The 19,930-nt window shown below is 40.8% G+C and overlaps 1 protein-coding gene across 1 annotated transcript in view; it reads left to right on the top strand.

The window, feature by feature from the left end:
• Positions 1 to 19,930, top strand: part of fndc1 (fibronectin type III domain containing 1) — a 355,166-nt gene that overhangs the window by 321,741 nt on the left and 13,495 nt on the right. The window contains exon 20 of the mRNA XM_043696167.1: positions 9,337 to 9,498. Within this exon, the coding sequence (XP_043552102.1) occupies positions 9,337 to 9,498 (162 nt within the window). The remainder of the gene's footprint in view (positions 1 to 9,336; positions 9,499 to 19,930) is intronic.

The following is a 19,930-nucleotide window of genomic DNA, read 5'->3' as shown; positions in this document are numbered from 1 at the left end:
TCGTCCTGAACACCTTTGAGGATGAAGAACCTCTTGATGTTCCCTTTTACTGTTTCCCACCAGTCCGCTGGGGACTCAAAGAGGGGCTTCACGGTTCTCCAACCTGCGTAGTCCCTCTTGAGCTCCTCAATGTTTCCCGGGGTCAACAGCTTTGTGTTCAGCTTCCACTTTCTCTGACCAGCCCGCTGCTCGTCCTGTAGGTGACAGTCAGCCAGCAGGAGGCAGTGGTCAGAGTAGAACACTGGCTTGACGTCGATGGATCTGACCGAGAGCATTCGGGACACAAACAAGTAATCTATCCTTGAATGGATAGACCCGTCTGCCCGTGACCAGGTGTATCTACGCTGCGCTCCGTCTGCAGGGGTGCTGAAGACATCGTGCAAGCTTGGCATCTTTTACTCTGTCCATCAGGGCTCTGGATGTGGCGTCCAGTTTACTGTCCCCCCCCCCCCGCCGGATCGTCCATCTGCATCAATGATACAATTGAAGTCTCCGGGCAGAATGACTGGCCTGGACGTAGCCAGCAACAGTGGAAGCTGCTGCAGGACGGCCAACCGTTTACTCTTACCCACTGGGGCGTACATATTAATCAGTCTCAGGGGAGCATTCCTGTACATGACATCGGTGACAAGGAGGCTCCCACCCACCACCTCCTTAACCTCGGAGATGGTGAAGTTGCCTCCTCGCAATCCACACTGTCAGGTAGATGGTAGTGCAGATGCTAAGCTGCACTGGAACAGCTTAACTAAATACGCAACTAGTCCTGGAACTCAAGTTTTCAGTATTACCTTTGCATTGTTGTTACAGTCCATTGCCTTCGCATTATTCAGTCCTTTCAGACATTTCTTGATATCTCATGGAGTGAATTGCACTGTATAGATAATAGCCTCTGTGATGTTTGGGGCATTAGGAGAAGATCAAGATGCATACCCACTTACAACTTCAAACTGAAAATGCTGCAAATGATTCAGCCTGCTGTTTAAATTAAGAGTCCCAGCAGACTTGAAAGATTAACTCTTTTTCTCTCTGCCCAAACCTGCTGAATTTCCCCAACATTCTCTGTATTTGTTTGCCTTCAATGTTCTGGGCTGCTACATCATAGGGGATGAGGAAATTTGCAGAGTCCCCTTTTTTTGGTTAATTTATTAGTCTAACATTAATGACTGGATGTTGCAGCACTACAGAGCCTTTAATCTGATCTGTCAGTCTAGAATTCCATAGCTCTGATTATCACATTTGGCTTCTACAGTTTTGCATGCAAGTAGTTCTGTGTTGTAACTTCACAAGGTTGTCCGCTTACTTTTGGATATGTCTGGTGCCTGTTCAAGCTATCATACCAAATGCTACCTTGCAATCTTAATTGAACCAGTGTTGATCCCCTGACTTGATGGTAATATTAGCATGAGAGATGCATTGGGCTATGAGGTTACAGATTGTGGTTGAATGTCAGTGAAAATTATCTCATAGATTGCCACACTAAGCAATCCCATAACCAAAAAAAAAGAAAATTGGATCAAAGCAGTACAATCCCACTCCATTTAGTTGTGAATAGTGGTAGACAGTTAGGGGTCAGCCATGACTCAGTTTATAACAATGTCATCTCTGAGTTATAAGGTTATGGGTTCACTTACTACTTAAAGTTTAGCTTAAGAGTTAACAGTGACAATGCAGTGCAGTACAAGATGTGTGCTGCAGTGTTCGAAGTTTTCCTTTTCAGATAAGATGCTAGATTCTCTCTCAGGTGGATGCAAAGATCTCGTGGTAGTATTTTGAAGAAGAGGAAGATGGCTACCCTGGTGTTCTGACTAAATTTTGTTCACAGAATCACATCACTCTTGTGGTGCGGAAGGAAGCTATTTGACCCGTTGTGCCAACACTGGATCTTCAAATGAGCATTATTGCTTCATGCTAATTTCTTGCTTTCTTTCTTGCAGACTATTTCTATTCAAATACAATCCAAAGCCCTCTTGAATGCCTCAATTAAACCTGCCTCCACCACATTTCTAGGCAGTGCATCCTGTATACTAACTACTTAACACAGAACAGTACAGCACAGTACAGGCCCTTTGACCCTTGACATTGTTCAGACCTTCTATCGTACTCAAACTAAGCCTCACACCATTCATTTTACTATCATCCATGTGTCTATGCAATAGTCACTTAAACGTCCCTAATGCATCTGACTCTATTACCACAGCTGGCAGTACATTCCACGCACCCACCACTCTCTGTGTAAAGAACCTATCTCTGATGTCTCCCTTAAACCTTCCTCCAATTACCTTAAAATTATGCCCCCTCATGATAGACATTTCTGCCATGAGAAGAAGTATCTGGCTATACACTCCATCTATGCCTCTGAACGTCATGTACATCTCTATAAAGTCACCTCTCATCCTTCTTTGCTCCAATGAGAAAAGCCATAGCTCCCTCAACCTTGCTTCATAAGACATGCCCTCCAGTCCAGGCAGCATCCTGGTAAATCTCCTCTGCACCCTCTCTAAAGCTTCCGTATCTTTCCTATAATGAGGCAACTATAACTAAACACAATACTTCAAGTGTGGTCTAACCAGGGCTCTATGGAGCAACAGCATAACCTCGTGGCTCTTGAACTCAATCTCACTGCTAATGAAAACCAATACACCATACATCTTCTTGATAACCCTATCAACCTGGGTGGCAACTCTGAGGGATCTTTGGACATGGACCGCAAGATCCCTCTGTTCCTCCAAACTGCCAAGAATCCTGCCTTTAAACTTGTATTCTGCATTCAAATTTGTCCTTCCAAAGTGAATCACTTCGCACTTTTCTAGGTTGAACTCCACCTGCCACTTCTCAGCTCAGTTCTTCATCCTGTCAAAGTCCCATTGCAACTTATAACAGCCCTCCACACTATCCACAACTCCACAAACCTTTGTGTCATCAGCAAACTTACTAATCCACCCTTTACTTCCTCATCCAAGTCATTTATAAAAATCACAAAGAGCAGTAGTTCCAGCACCGATCCCTGAGGAACCCCACTGGTCATCGAATTCCAGGCTGATTACTTTCCATCTGTCATCACCCTCTGTCTTCTATTTGCCAGCCAATTCTGTATCCAGACAGCCAAATTTCCCTGTATCCCATGTCTCCTTACTTTCTAAATGAGCCTACCATGGGGAACCTTATCAAATGCCTTGCTAAAATCCATGTACACCACATTCACTGCTCTACCTTCATCAGCATGTTTTGTCACTTCTTCAAAGAATTCAGTAAGGTTTATGAGGCATGACCTGCCCCTCACAAAGCCATGCTGATTATCTCTAAGCAAACTGAGGTTTTTCAAGTAAACATAAATCCTGTCTCTCAGAATCTTCTCCAATACTTTGCCAACCAAAGATGTAACACTGACTTGTGTGTAATTCCCAGGGTTATTCTTATTCCCTCCATTGAACAAGGGAATACTATTTGCCACCCTCCAGTCATCTGGCACTACTCTGGTGGACAATGAGGACACAAAGATCATCACCAAAGTCACAGCAATCTCTTCCCTCGTTTCCTAGGGTAGTAATCTAGGGTAAATCCCATATGGCCCAGGGACTTATTTACCTTTATGTTTTTCCAAATTTTCAGCACATCCACTCGTTCACATCAACCTGTTTGAGCCTATCAGCCTGTTTCACATTGTCCTCCTATCAAGGTCCCTCTCAGTAGTGAAGCTCATTCCATACACATACCACCCTCTGCATGAAAATGTTGGCCCTTAGGTCTCTTTTATATCTTTCCCCTCTCACCCTAAACCTATGCCCTCTAGTTCTGAACTCCCTGAGCCCAGGGAAAAGACTTTGCCTATTTACCCTATTCATGCCCCTCATAATTTTGTAAACCTCTATAAGATCACCTCTCAGCCTCTAACGCTCCAGGGAAAACAGCCCCAGACTGTTCAGCCTCTCCCTATTGCTCAAATCCTCCAACCCTGGCAACATCCTTGTAAATCTTTTCTGAATCCTTTCAAGTTTTTACAACATCTTTCCAATAGGAAGGAGACCAGAATTGCACACAATATTCCAACAGTGGCCTAACCAATGTTCTGTACAGCCGCAACATGACCTCCCAACTCCTGTACTCAATACTCTGGCCAATAAAGGAAAGTATACCAAACGCCTTCTTCACTATCCTATCTACCTGTACACTCCACTTTCAAGGAGCTATGAACCTGCACTCCAATGTATCTTTGTTCAGCAACACTCCCTAGAGTCTTACCATCAAGTGTATAAGTCCTGCTAAGATTTGCTTTCCCAAAATGCAGCACCTCGCATTTATCTGAATTAAACTTCATCTGCCACTTCTCAACCCATTGACCCATCTGGTCAAGATCCTGTTGTAATCTGAGGTAACCCTCTTCGCTGTCCACTATACCTCCAATTTTGGTGTCAACTGCAAACTTACTAACTGTACCTCTTATGCTCGCATCCAAATCATTTATGTAAATGACAAAAAGTAGCACCGATCCTTGTAGCACTCCACTCGTCATGGGCCTCCAGTCTGAAAAACAAACCTCCACCACCACCCTCTGTCTTCTACCTTTGAGCCAGTTCTGTATCCAAATGGCTAGTTATCCCTGTATTCCATGAGATCTAACCTTGATAATCAGTCTCCCATGGGGAACCTTATCGAACGCCATATTGAAGTCCATATAGATTACATCTACTGCTCTGCCCTCATCAATCCTCTTTGTTACTTCTTCAAAAAACTCAATGGTAGGAGATAGAGGGTGGTGGTAGAGTTGTTTTTTAGACTGGAGACCAGTGCCACAAAGATCAGTGCTGGGAACACTGCTGTTTGTCATTTATATAAACAATTTGGATGCAAATGTGGGAGTCATGGCTAGTAAATTTGTGGATGACATAAAGATTGTTGTATATTAGACAGTGAAGAAGGTTAACTAAGATCACAATGGGATCTTGATCAACTGGACTAGTTGTAGGTGGAGTTTAATTCAGATAAATGTGAGGTGTTGTATTTTGGAAAGACAAACTAGGGCAAGTACATGTCCCTTGGGAGTGTTGTTGAACAGAAAGAACACTAGGTGCAGATACGTAATTCCCTTGAAAGTGCCATCACAGTGGTGAAGAAGGGTTTTGGCACACTTGCCTTCTGATCAGTCAGAGCGTTGAGTACAGGAATTGGGACATCAAGTTACAGCTGTACAAAACATTGTTAAGGCCGTATTTGGAGTGCTGCATGCAATTCTGGTCGCCCTGCTATAGGAAGGATGTTATTCAACTGGAAAGAGTTCAAAAAGATTTTACAAATATGTCACCGGACTGAAGGATTTGAGTTATCGGGAGAAGCTAGATAGCCTGTGGCATTTTTTCCATGGAGTGTAGGAGCTTGATGGGTGACTTTATAGAGATTTGTCAAATCATGAGGGCATGGATAAGGTGAATAGCTAAAGTCTTTTCCCCAGCGTATGGGTGTCCAAAATTAAAGGGCATAGGTTTAAGATGAAAGGGAATTATTAAAAGGACCGGAGGGCAACTGTTTCACACACAGGATGGTGCGTATATGGAACCAGCTGCTAGAGGGAGTGGTGGAGGCGGTACAAATACAACATTTAAAAGACATCTGAACAGGTGTATGGATAGGAGGGATATGGGCCAAATGCAGGCAAATGGTACTGGTTCAGTTTAGGAAACCTCATGCAGAGGATGGTGAATGTATGGAATGAGCTGCCAGAGGAGGTGGTGAAAGCTGGTAGCATTGCAACATTTTAAAAGCCTTTGGAGGGGCATATGAATAGGAAGTGTTTACAGGGACATGCGCCAAATGCTGGCAAATGGAACTAGGTTAATTTAGGATATCTGGTCTGCATAAATGAGTTGGACCGAAGGTTCTTTTCTGTGCTGTACGTCTCTTTGACTCCACAATTATAAGTGTGAGGTCATCCATTTTGGACTGAGAAAAGATACATCAGGGTATTTTCTCAATAGTATGAAGTTAAATTTAAGCAAGTGTTCAAAGAGACTTGGTATTCAGGTAGATAGATCTTAAAAATGTCACAAACAGGTGCAGAAAATAATCAAGGTGTCCAATGGAATTTATGTATCCTTTATGTCTAGAAATGGATATAAGGATGCAGAAGTTATGCTGCAGATTTATAAAACCCTGGCTGGATCCCCTTGGAGCTGATCTTGGCATCACACGCGTGGAAGGATATATTGGCCTTGGAGGAAGTATAATGTAGGTTTACAAGAATGTTACCTAGACATAAGGGGTTAGAGTATGAGCAGAGAATGTACAAATCAGGCCTGTTTTCTGTAAAATTTAGTAGATTATAGTGATCTGATCAAAATCTTCAAGATATTAACAAGAAAAGTCAAGGTAGATATACAATTTCTACTTGTTGGAGGTCTTAGAACTAGGGGATATGGTCTAAACATTAAAACCAGACCATTCTGGAGTGATGTAGGACACATGTCTACACACAAATTAGTAATGTTTCAAACTCTTCCACAAATGGCAGTTGATGCTAAATCAGTTCTAATTTTAGATTCAGGATAGGTAAATATTTGATTTGCAAAGGTATTAACACAAAGGCACCTATATGGAGTTAGGCCACAGGTCAACCATGATCCCATTGAATGGTGGAATATGCTTGTGGGGTTGAATGGCTTACTCCTGTTCCTATGTTTCTGTGTTAAGGAAGTTGTCAGAGAAAAGGTGGATATGTTGGTCATCTTCCAAGATTCTATAGATTGCTGGGTACTTCATGTGTGTCTGTTTACGAACAAATGTAGAGAGAAAAGTAGAGGAATTATAGACCAGTCAGACAGGTGTTGATTGTGGGGAAAATGATAGAATCTATTATAAAAGGTTTAATAGCAGAGCACTTGGAAAACAGTGACAGGATTGAGCAAAATAGGCATGGATTTGCCAAAGAGAAATCATGTTTGATAACTCTACTGGAATTCTTCGAGGACTAGTAGAATTGATGGAGGGAAATAGTGGATGTGATTTATTTGGACTTCTAGAAGACTTTTGACAAAGTCAAATATAAGGAATTAGTGATCAAATTAAAATGTGCAGGATTGGGATGTCTGGGTATTGAGATTGATAGAAAACTGGTTTGCAGACAAAAAACATTAAGTAGGAATGAACAAATATTTTTCACTCGCTCGTGAAGTATTCCAGGGACCAACACTAGAACCCCAGTATTTACAATATATATTAATGATTTAAATGAATGAATGATCTGAATGCTGTAACTTCAGTGAGGGGAATGTGCTACGAGACCTTAGTGTCCTCATAGACCAGTTGTGAAAGGTGTGCATGCAGGTGCAACAGGCAGTCAAAAAGTCAATTAATGTGTTGACCTTCATAGCAAGAGGATTTAAGTATGAGAGCAGGGTTGCCTTGCTGCAGTTATACAGAGTCTTAGTGTGACCACACCTGGAATATTGTGTGCAGTTTTTATCTCCTTATCTGAAGAAGGATGATGGTCTTGCTATAGAGGTGGTGCAGCAAAGGTTAACCAGACTGAATCCTGGCATGGCAGGGCTGACGTTTGAGGAGAGGTTCAATCAGTTAAGATTATATTTGCTGGCATTCAGAAGAATTGTGAGGAGTGATGGATCTCATAGCAATCTATAAAATTCTGACAGGACTAGAAAGTTAGATGGAGAGAGGATGCTTTTAGATGGCAGGGGAGTCCAGAGCCAAGGGTCACTGCCTGGGATATTGGATAAACTATTGGATTAATATGAGGAGAAATCTTTTTGCCTAGGGAGTGGTGGATTTTGTGAAATTCTCTGCTACAGAAAGCATTTGTGGTCAAAACATTGTATTATCTCAAGAAGGTGCTGGATATAGCACTTGGAGTTCAAGGAATCAAAAGGATAGGGGAGAAAAGATCATAATATAGGAGTAGAGATTAGGCCATTCAACCCATCGAGTCTGCTCCGCCATTCAATCATGGTTGATAAGTTTCTCAACCCCATTCTCCTGCTTTCTCCCCATAATCTTTGATCCCCTTGACAATAAAGAATGTATCTATCTCCGTCTTAAATATACTCAAAGACCTGGCCTCCACAGCCTACTGTGGCAGTGAATTCCATAGATTCACTATTCTCTGATTTAAGAAGTTTCTCCTATATATCTTTACTTTAAGGCTGTGCTCTTGGGTCCCAGTCTCTCCAGCTAATGGAACCATCTTCCCAACATCCACTCTGTCCAGGCCATTCATTATTCTGTAAGTTTCAATTAGATCCCCCCCCCCCATTCTTCGAAACTCCATTGAGTATAGACCCAGAGTCCTGAAACATTCCTCAAATGTTAAGCCTTCCATTCCCTGAACCATTCTCGTGAACCACCTCTGGACCCACTCAAGGGCCAGTTCATCCTTCCTAAGGAATGGGGCCCAAGAGTGCACACAATACTCCCAATATGGTCTGACCAGAGACTTATAAAACCTCAGAAATGCATCCCTGTTTTTATATTCTAGTCTTCTTGAAATAAGTATCAACATTGTATTTGCATTCCTAACTACTGACTCAACCTGCAAGTTTAGTTTAAGAGAATCCTGGACTAGAACTCCCAAGTCCCTTTGCAATTTAGATTCTTAGATTTTCTCCCCATTTACAAAATAGTCTATGCCTCTATTCTTCTTACCAAATTACACGACCTCACATTTTCCCATGTTGTATTCCATCTGTTACTTTTTTGCCCGCTCTCCTAATCTGTCTAAATTCTTCTGTCGCCTCCCCACCACCTCAATACTACCTGACCCTTATCTTTTTATCATCTGGAAACTTAGCCAGAATGCTCTCAGTTCCTTCATCCAAATCATTCATGTATAAAGTGAAAAGTTGTCGTTACATGAACCCCCTTGCAGAACACCACTACTCACTGGCTGGAATAGGCTTTTGAATTGAATTGCAAGGCTGCAAGTTATACAATCAAAATATATGCCAGTATAATTTTGCAGATTGTAGTCCATGACAGGGCCCAGATATTAGTTCAAGCTTCTCATATAAATTTTGAGTTTCAGATCTTTACTGTAGTGACTACAGTGTGAGGATTTTTAATGTCCAGTTTGTCATCTTATTACAGAACTATTACATTCAAAGTCTCACTTTATATATGCCAGATAAGTTTAGTATCTTTCATGATATCACTGCAATGTAAGAAATTGTTTCATAATATGATTGATGCTTGAAATTGTATAGAATATGTTCCTCACATTGATTAAAAGGATTGACAACAACGTTTTCTACGTTTAGGTTAAATATTTATTACAGTGACTCAATCTTGACAGTAAGTAACACTACAAACATTATTCTGTGTGTTTGTTCCTGACAGGGGGTGAGCCAATTTGGATTCCTTACACATTTAAGTTTGAACCTTCTTCCAGTGAATGTACAGGAAAACAATATGTGAAGCGTACTTGGTACCGCAAATTTGTGGGTGTGATACTCTGCAACTCATTGCGGTACAAAATTTTCCTGTCTGAAGGCCTAAGAGGTAAGTGGCCAATGAATGTACACTATTCTGTTATGCAGCTGAGTATGCTTTCTGCATCCTCTGTGCACTTGTTCATGTAGACAAAGTGATCTTCATGCATGTATAAATGGATGCAAATATAAGTATTAAAGTGCACACAGACTCAGGCATGAGTGCACACATGTGAAAGTGTAAATGCAGATTTATATTTAAATGCATATATACAGATGACGACAGATGTCTACATATACATCACTCATACATATTCATCAGAATCATCAAATGATTACTGAATACACTAAAGCCATTTGGCCTATTGAGTCTGTGCCAGGTCTATGCAAAAGCAACCTGGCTAATCCCTTTTAATCTCTTTCTGCATTTTTTATACTTGTAACTGATAAATTTTTTCCTCTTCAGCTAGTCTTCAATTATTTTGAAAGTACAATTAATTCTGCCTCCACCACACTCTCAACATGCATCCCATAACCTAACTATTTGCTACGTAGAAAGGCTTTTTCCTACCGTCACCTTTGGTTCTTGCCCATTTGCCTTAAATCTGTATCCACTGATTCTTGCTGCATCTTCCAAATGGAACAGTTTTTCCCTATTGTTTCTATCTGGACGCATCATAATTTTAAATATGTTGATCAAATCTCCTCTAAATCTTCTCTAATCCTTTTCCAAGAATAGCCAAACCTCTTCAATTTATCCACAAACTGAAGTGTCTCATTCCTCAAGACATTCTCAATAATAGTCTCTCTGTTGTCTCAAAACCTACCTAAAGCTTGCTGCCCAAAATTGAACATAATATTTTTATTGAGAGTTTTTTTTATTGTTTTTAAATATATCCGTTCAAAAAGTGGTAATATATTCAAAGAGGATGGTGACGATAGTGTTGTTGTATGTACGCAAGTCTGTATATACATGAGTTAAAAGTATATCTTGCATAGGAAGTTTGTGCTTCGTACATACCAGTGTATGATAGGTTAATATCATCAGCAACCCTTGGAATACATTGGCTCATAGTTGGATGAACATATTTAAAAAAAGCTTCAAATCCAGCAAACTGTGGAGAATACAAAGTGGACCTCATTTATTTGGAGGAAGTAATGGAACCTTTCAGATTTGAAGTGTTTAACTGATTATAATCTTATGTGCTAATTTTTGAATAAATTGTGGTAACATCGTAATCAGAAAACTCTGTTAATATTATTTTCTATAATGATTCTTAGGTACAGGAATACCTCCTAGACTTCAGTATTTAATCCATCAATCAGCGTAAAGAAGGTTTTAGAAATAGCTTTAAAATTCTGATTCCTTAGGTTCACCAAAAGTCTTCAGAGTAGAGATTGTTTCTACTTAAAGAGGCAATTTAAAGCCATAGTAGTCGTAAGTGGACAAAGTTGCAAATGGGAATTAGCAAAGGAACATAGAAAAGCTGTGCATTCATTCACTTCCAACTATTTTATGTTCTGATGTTGGTACTGTTGTGATCCCAGCTAATGTAATTACTGGACAGGTCAAACTGAAATCTGGCTTGATAGATTTTTTCTTGTTGATTTTAATGAGATCTTTCATTGAAATACAAACATGCACATTCGGCTTCGACAATAAAATAAATGTTTATTATTATAGAATAGATGTCAAAATTGAATAAACCAAACTACTTACATATAGCACAAGTATAAATATTTTAAAATAAATGGTAAAATACAATTCCTTTAATCCCAAAAGTGTTTCTTTACAGAAATCAAACAAAAGAAAATTAATCACTCTATCATGTCTATAGGGTTCAACTTGACCGATGCTTCACTTCACAGTGTTCAAAATCTGATAATCTTTTTCTTAAGTCTCATTCAACTGATCTTAGATTTTCTCAACTTCAAATAACCCTTCCAAATTTTTAATGAACACTACTAGTCTGGAACTTTAAAACTAAACTCCTTGCATTGAGATAATCTATTTTTTAACGTATCTTAACTGTATCCTTTCTTCACGAGAAACTGCTCTACATATCCATCTTCAACCAAAACTTGTGCAAACTGAAACCAGAAATTTTCTTTAAACGCAGGTGTTTCCCTTAAACCAAAAACAATAAACACCATTCGAATCCGCGTAACTGAAGCCTAAGGCATGAAATGGCTTCCTTTGTTTGCTTGTAAAATCTCTTTCCCAAGGTACACCAATTGCCATTAGCCTCCAAGAACTATTTCTCTTTGTTTTGAAAGAAATCACCAAGGCTAGAACCACTTACAAGTTGATCATTAAACACTATTCATAGACAGAACAAAAATATACAAACCACTAGTTTAGAAACCAAATTCCAAAATAAATGATTTTAAAATTTATACAATCATTTTTGATGAATCATAGTACTATGAAAAGTTATCTAGTAGAAGAATTCATGATCACCATGCTGCCTGACTTTTTGAAAGATATTGATGACCTATGTTTTCTGATTTTAGTGATTAGATTGCTGATAATTTAACTGGATTTATAGTTCTGGGATCTCTTTTATAAAATGGTATAAAAGTACTGAAAAGGTGAGAAAAGGTTGATGTATGATGCAGTTCAGAAAAGGCTTACTAGACTAATGCCAGGGATACACAGATTTATAAGGAAAGCTTGGACAGAATAAGTTTATGTATGTCGGAATTCAGAAGAGCAAGCTACAAATTTATTGGAACATACAATATCCTGAAGACTCTTGATATGGTGCAAGTGGGCGATTCTTTCATCTTGTGGGAGACAATAGAATTAGAGATTATTATTTAAGAACATTTAAGATATAGATGAGAAGTATTTTCTCATGGAAGGTCATGAATCTTTAAAACTCTTTTCCTCAAAAGGTGGTGGAAACAGCCTTTGAAACTTTATAGGGCAGGATTCTTAGTAAGGGGTGAAAGATTATCTTGGATAGGCAGTAATGTGCAGTAATCAGATTATCCATGATCTTGAATGGTGTAATAGGTTTGCGAAGCCATGTGACAACTTGCTGCTCTTAATATGTATTATTATAAAATAGATTGCTTAGGAGTAATCAGATAAAGGTCACTCAGATTTTGGAAAGATTTGGCAGAATATACATTCTATAAGAAACCTCCATGCAAAAATTTGGATTCAGAAGGCCACAGATACCTAAGATGTGAAGTTGACAATTCAAAAATAATTTTAAGGTAGATATTTAAAAAGCAGTGTTTAGATATGCTTTATGATCTGAATAGACACAAACATATACAACCCATGACAGTTGTGGATGATTTACTGATACCAGAGAATGGTTGGCACTGTTGATCTCAGTGGCTCATGATGGCAGCATCCTGCTTATTAGCCAGAATGTTCTGAAATCCTTCCCATGGCCTTCCTCCATCTCCCATCTGAAGAAGACTATTGTTTAATGAACAGTGCCTCTTGACAGGTCTGACCCTAATGAGGATGACTTAATATATATATTATTTCTAGTCCATAGTCGTTTACTAAGTGTCAATTCACCTGTCTGATGCATTCTATGCAATGAATAGAGGACAGATACAATGGTGGCTCAGTGGTTAGCACTGCTACCTCTCAGCGACAAGGACCCGGGTTCGATTCCACTCTTGGATGACTGTCTGTGTGGAATTTGTACATTCTTACTGTGCCTGCGTGGGTTTCCTCCAGGTGCTCTGGTTTCCTCGCACAGTCCAAAGATGTGCTAGTCAGGTGAATTGGCCATGCTAAATTGCCCATAGTGTTCAGGGATGTGTAGGCTAGGTGCATTAGTTAGGGGAAATGTAGAGTAATAGGTGTAGGGGAAATCCACTGGGTCTGGGTGGCTTACACTTTGGAGGGTTGGTGTGGACTCGTTGGGCCAATGGCCTATTTCCACATTGTAGGGATTCTAATTCTAATATCAGGATATTTCCATCCCTCTCTTTCCATCTCCCAGTTTGAGGTCAAAGGTCCATTCTTTCAAAATACTTACATAGATAACAGGTGTACATGCCTTCAGAAAACTCCCTGACAGCAACAGGGTAAGTTTCATGACATTAATCTCTATCTCGTCTTGGTCCCTGGTTTAGAATTGCTGGTACTTTTGAAAAAAAAATCAAAGATGTAGCTGTAGTCTTACAGGAGTTCTACACCAAACAAAAAAAAAATTAGCTTATTAAGATTTCTGACATGAAGGGGTGACCCACCAAAGCTAGAAAGTTAACACTAAAATATAAATAGGAAATTCAGGATGCTTCTTTGTCCTGAGAATGTTGAGCATGTAGTACCACAAAGTAAGTAGCATATATGCATTTGATAAACACACCAAATATACACATGGGGGAGAGTGGATATCCTGATAGGGTTAGACGAAGAAATGTTCTCCTGTGAAACAGTATCATTGGCAAAGATCAATTGAACCAAACAACCCATTTCAATTCTGTGGACTCCTGCTTTTGTTAAAAGGTAACTAAAGTCATGAAGCACAACAAAATCTACTTGAGTTCAAATAAATAAATAGATGCATCTACGTAGTCAGCAGAGACAGAAGTAAATGAGTGATTGATGTTTCATCACAGCTGAAAGATTAATAACCCTGGAAATGCTTTTCATTGTTAATTAAGAACAACATTTCATTTAATTTAGGAAAACATGTGTCTTTTTGCCTTTTCCTGTTGGCATCATGTTTATCTTTTTATCTCTTGGGATTCCTATGCAGTAATAAGTGATCAGTCTCCTACTGGAATTCTTCTATCCATGCACTGCCAGATAGTGTAGATCCTGCCAGAGTTCACAGCTGCACTGGAAAGGCAAACTGGAAGGAGCTGTAAGGAAATGGAGAGTTACAGGAAGGAATGAGGAATATATGGCTGAATATGCATGGCCCCATATCTTTTTAAGCTGAATCTGATTGATCTAGATTGTCATCATAGCCACTCATGGATGGGAACCTGGCACTATGTATAGCATGGATTTTTTAAATGTATCCATTGTACTTGTATCCGACTTCCAGGTTTCCCAACTGATTGCAATGAGTGGTCACCATGATGGTCTGTATCAATCTATTTCAGCTTGGCAATAAACGGGGCCATGTGAGGATCAGAGCTGAAGTATGGTATTGATCTCCAGACAGAGCCTGAAGCTACTGAAAAGGAGACTTGCTACACCATGCTTCCAGCAATTATTCTAAGCAGGGTGCTGTGGGCTGCAAGGGCCACAGGAGATCCTGTTTCTTGCAAGCAGGAAGAAGGAGCTGCATTCGAAAGCTGCATTGTTGAAAGTGACTGGACAGGTCAGCAACAGGGAGTGCGGTGCCATATTCCTGGATACAGTGCAGAAGAAAAAAAAATCAATGGCCTGCTCAGGATAATGAAGGTTAGTGGCATTAACTACATCATCATGCTGCATCTTCAGCTGTACTCCTAATACAAACTCACCTTGTAGGTGCACCTGATCTCTCTTCACATTCCCATCTCTCAGCAATGCAATGTCACACTTATCTCTTAAAGTAACCTTTCTCAAATATTCCCTTTTCATTCTTTGAAGGCATTCAAAGCATTGTATTTAGAAGCTTCCTCTCTCTCCTTATAAGTAAGCACTAAAATCATGAAGAGGTAATGAACTAGTTCCAGGCATGTCTACTTTGACAAATGCATGGAAAGCAGTTTTGGAGATAAGTTAGGTCTGCCAGCCACTTGGAACAGAGCTATTGTATTTAAAAACCTTATGCAAGCAGGCAATGAAAAATAGAGTAAATATAATGATAACCGAGCAGCATCCTAACCATGTCATCTCCCACAGGCTCTTTGGGTCTTTCTCAAGAGGAAGTGCAGAAGGAGGAAAAGACTCCTCAAACGCCTCACAGCGCCAGAGACCTGGGTTCAATTCCCGACTCAGGCGACTGACTGTGTGGAGTTTGCACATTCAACCCGTGTCTGCGTGGGTTTCCTCCGGGTGCTCCGGTTTCCTCCCACAGTCACAAAGATGTGCGGGTCAGGTGAATTGGCCATGCTAAATTGCCCGTAGTGTTAGGGTAAAGGGGTAAATGTAGGGGTATGGGTGGGTTGCGCTTCGGCGGGTCGGTGTGGACTTGTTGGGCCGAAGGGCCTGTTTCCACACTGTAAGTAATCTCTAATCTCTAAAAAAAAAACTCAAAGCATCATTCCAGTTCCAGACTTCATGCACAATATTAGGGTATCATGTAATTTTCTCAAATATCAAATAACTAGAAGTTCATAGTGGAGACAGATATCAGTGAATAGACCTATCAGAAGCTGAAGGCTCTTAAAGATTTGCTCAGCTGGATTCAAATGCTGAACCTTGGGGTCCATTAAATTACAAGGAAATTTGAAAACTGCAACACAAAATACCAAAAATTCTGTCAGCCTTTCAAATTGCACTGCACATAATTGTGAAGTCTACCTTTAGCATGAATGCCTGCTGTTTCAAACATTTAAATTGATGTCATGTTCCATCTGCATGAAGTATCAGATCCAGAAGGCAACTGTGTGCTTGCTGGCTGTCACTAGTGGCCTACGCATTCAAAATGCCACCTTGAGGAAAACCATTCGATATCTCACTAAAGTGCAACAAACTGCCTTCTAGGTGTTGGCTAATATGGAAGTAAGGGTGAATCGTGGGAGGGAAGATGCAGAAAGGGGTAATGGAAGTTGGCATGCTGCACAAAACACTTCCACTTCTAATCTCTCATAATTTCGCTAATCCCCCACAAGTCAGAATGCCACACGCTATCTCCTATCTCAATGGCCTTGTGTATCCCTATACAGATGCATATGAATCACAGATACCAAGGCATGGATGGCCTGTCTGCTAAAAGCAACTGAGCAGAATCCATCATGCCCTATTGAAGTGACAAGGTTAGTACGACATGGAAATAATTTTTTAAAAAAATGAATAAAAGATTTTTAGTTGTACAAAGGTATTCAGCGCCAAGCAAAAGTTGCATTTCTGTTTCATCTCATGCATCATAAAATTTACCTTTCCTTTTGGGATCTTGCCCATTCTTCCTGCTGCAGAGAAATAACCTTTTATCTTGTGAAGACTGGGAGGAAAATAGTTAGATGCAAACAATGGGTGGGCATGAAAGACACATGTAAAATGTGGGTTAATTTCATGCTGGAGCCTGGGTGGCTACCCAATATGTTCAGAATGTATGCGCAAAATGTTTCCACAATCGAGATTTAAAGCATGCCTGAATCTGTACATTCTGCGCATTGCTAACAGTGCTGAGTGTGACTGCTAATGGCCTCAAACCAATACATTCTTCTTCCAGAAGACACACCATGATCACATCTTCCTATCCTAAGCTCTGGTTCTTGCTGCTATGCAGTGTGCTGCAAACCACTTAAGTTCTGATACTTTGGTGATGAAGGAAAGGTGCCCCAACACTGTCCAAATGTGCATTCAGTAATATAATTGCTTGCTCTAAAATGGCTCTCGTGGTCATGGAGCTTTTGTTGTATCTTATCTTGGTGTTACTGTTTATGCTTCACCAGGGTTCAGAAAAGGTTTAGAAGAATGTTGCCAGAGTTGGAGGATTTGAGTTACGGGGAGAGGCTGAATAGGCTGGGGCTGTTTTCCCTGGAGCGTTGGAAGCTGAGGGGTGATCTTATAGACGTTTATAAAATCATGAGGGGCATGGATAGGATAAATAGACAAGGTCTTTTCCCTGAGGTGGGGGAGTCCAGAACTAGAGGGCATAGGTTTACAGAGAGAGGGGAAAAAGGACCTAAGGGACAACTTTTTCACGCAGAGAGTGGTGTGTATATAGAATGAGCTGCCAGAGGAAGTGGTAGAGGCTGGTATAATTACAGCATTTAAATGGCATCTGCATGGGTATACAAATAGAAAGGGTTTAGAGGAATATGGGTCAAATGCTGGCAAATGGGACTAAATTAGCTTAGGATATCTAGTTAGCATAGACCGAAGGGTCTATTTCTGTGCTGTACACCTCTATGACTCTATGCTGTTATCAGCCACATTTTCATCCAGGAACCCTTGTTTTCAATGAGTAATTTGCTGACTCTGCTTCAAGATGTGACCATCTCAGGGAGGCTTGACTTGCTGGATGGAAGTATTATGGCAGTTCCTTGGGAATCTTATAATCTCCTAGTGGTTTGCTGATGAAGTGAGCATTGATGATAAAGATTTCAGGGTGACCTGCAGATGCCTAGATTGCCTCCTGTATACAGTAGATCATTTCTACTGGAACAGTAGGAAGCCCACCATACCTAGAGAGCTGACTAGCCTCATCAGTTGGCAAACATTTATCTGTGAGATGCATGTGTGCAGCAGATTGAGAGATTCTATGAATATCATCTGCAAATCTCTGGAAGAGCCAGAAGTGACGAATTTAAGGTCAATGGTGACTTTTAAGCTGCTGGCAATGTATGCTCACTGGCCAATTTGGCAAGAGATCATCTTTCAAGAAGCTGCAAATGGTAGGAAACTCTGAGCTTTTAGAGGCACTGGTATTCAGACCAGAAACGTATCCTCTGCCTGTAAGCACTGTGTTGGGAGCCTTGCCTCATGGGGCTCTGTACTCATTCCTCTCTTTCAAGAAATGGTAGGTCATGCTGTTGTTTGTCTTGGTACTGCATTTTGTTCCCAATCTAAAAACTAAGTTAAAAGTGCATAAACAGCTCCAAAGCTGATCTGAAAGTTCACAGCTGGGAAATCTAAATCAATCTGGTGTAGATGCCAAAATAGCAGAAATTATTTCTGAAATAGTGGAAAACACCTTCGCAAAGCAATGAAAGCGCACAGAGTAAGTTCTGTGAGCAAATGCCTTTCATTTAGCAAGGAGTGGTTTGATATTAAAGCCTTTGATATCAAAGGCTATCACTCTAATCTCACCTCTGGAATTCAACTCTTTTGTCCATGTTTGAATCTGGATTAGTGGTGCTGGAAAAGCACAGCAGTTCAGGCAGCATCTGAGGAGCAGTAAAATCGACGTTTCGGGCAAAAGCCCTTCATCAGGAATACAGGCAGAGTGCCTGAAGGGTGGAGAGATAAATGAGAGGAGGGTGGGGGTGAGGAGAAAGTAACATAGAGTAGCTTCAGGGCAGAGGAAATTACCTGGGAGTTGCAGTGGGAGAGGGACTCCCTGAGATTCTTGTAGAGAGAGGAGGGAAACTTGTCCATGTTTGAACCAAGGCTGTAATGAGGTCAGGAGCTGAGTGGCCCTGATAAACCCAAACTGTGCATCATTGAGCAGTCTATTACCGAGCAGGTGCTGCTTGATAGCAGCACCTTCCATCAGTTTACTAATGATCGAGAGTAGACTGATGGGGCAGTAATTAGCCATTTTGGATTTATCCTGCTTTTTATGCAAATGGCATACCTGGGCAATTGTCAGGTGGATGCCAGTGTTGCAACTCAACTGGAAAAGCTTGGCTAGGGGAGTGACATGTTCTGGAGCACAAGTCTTCAGTAATATTGCCAGAATGTTGTCAGGGTCCATAGCCTTTGCAGTATCCAGTGTCCAACCAGTTCTTGCTATCACAAGGAGTAAATTGAATTGGCTGAAGACTGCTATTTATAATGCTGGCGACCACTGAAGGAGGATGAGCTAGATCATCCATTTGGCACTTCTGGCTGAAGATTGCTGCAAAAACTTCATCCTTATCTTCGCACTGATGTGCTGGGCTCTTCCATCATTGAGATGGGGATATTTGTAAAGACTCCTCCTTCAGTGAGTTGTTTAATTGTCCACCACTATTCATGACTGGAGGTGACAGGACTGGAGAACCTAGATTTGATCAGTTGGTTGCGTTCATCCACTTAGCTCTGTCTATCTGGCTGCTTATGTTGTTTGGCATGCAAGTAGTCCTGTTTGAATGCTTCAACAGGTTGGCACCTTTATTTTTAGATATGTCTGATTTTGCTCCTGGTATGCCCTCCTGCACTCTCCATTGAACCAGAGTTGATCCCCTGGTTTGACAGTAATGACTGAGTGGGGGTTATGCTGTGTGATAAGATTACAGATTTTGCTGTAGTATAATTCTGCTACAAGTGATGGCCCATAGCACCACATGTATGTCTAGTCTTGAGTTGCCAGATCTATTCCAGGTCTAATCCATTTAGCAACGTGATGGTGCAACACAACATAATGGAGGTTATTCTTAAAATGAAGGCAGGACTTCATCTCCACAAGGACTATGTGCTGGTCATTCTTACTGATAATATCATGGACAGATGCATCTGCAGCTGGGCAGATTGGTAACGATGAGGCCCAGTATGTTTTTCATTGTTGTGGTTCTGTTCGCCGAGCTGGGAATTTGTGTTGCAGACATTTCGTCCCCTGTCTAGGTGACATCCTCAGTGCTTGGGAGCCTCCTGTGAAGCGCTTCTGTGTTGTTTCCTCCGGCATTTATAGGGGTTTGTCTCTGCCACTTCCAATTGTCAGTTCCAGCTGTCCGCTGCAGTGGCCGGTATATTGGGTCCAGGTCGATGAGTTTGTTGA

The sequence above is a fragment of the Chiloscyllium plagiosum genome, chromosome 9 (assembly GCF_004010195.1).
Source record: "Chiloscyllium plagiosum isolate BGI_BamShark_2017 chromosome 9, ASM401019v2, whole genome shotgun sequence".
In the NCBI taxonomy this organism is placed as follows: Eukaryota; Metazoa; Chordata; class Chondrichthyes; order Orectolobiformes; family Hemiscylliidae; genus Chiloscyllium; species Chiloscyllium plagiosum.
The sequence above is the reverse complement of the archived record's forward strand: the minus strand, read 5'-3'. Positions and strand labels throughout refer to the sequence as shown.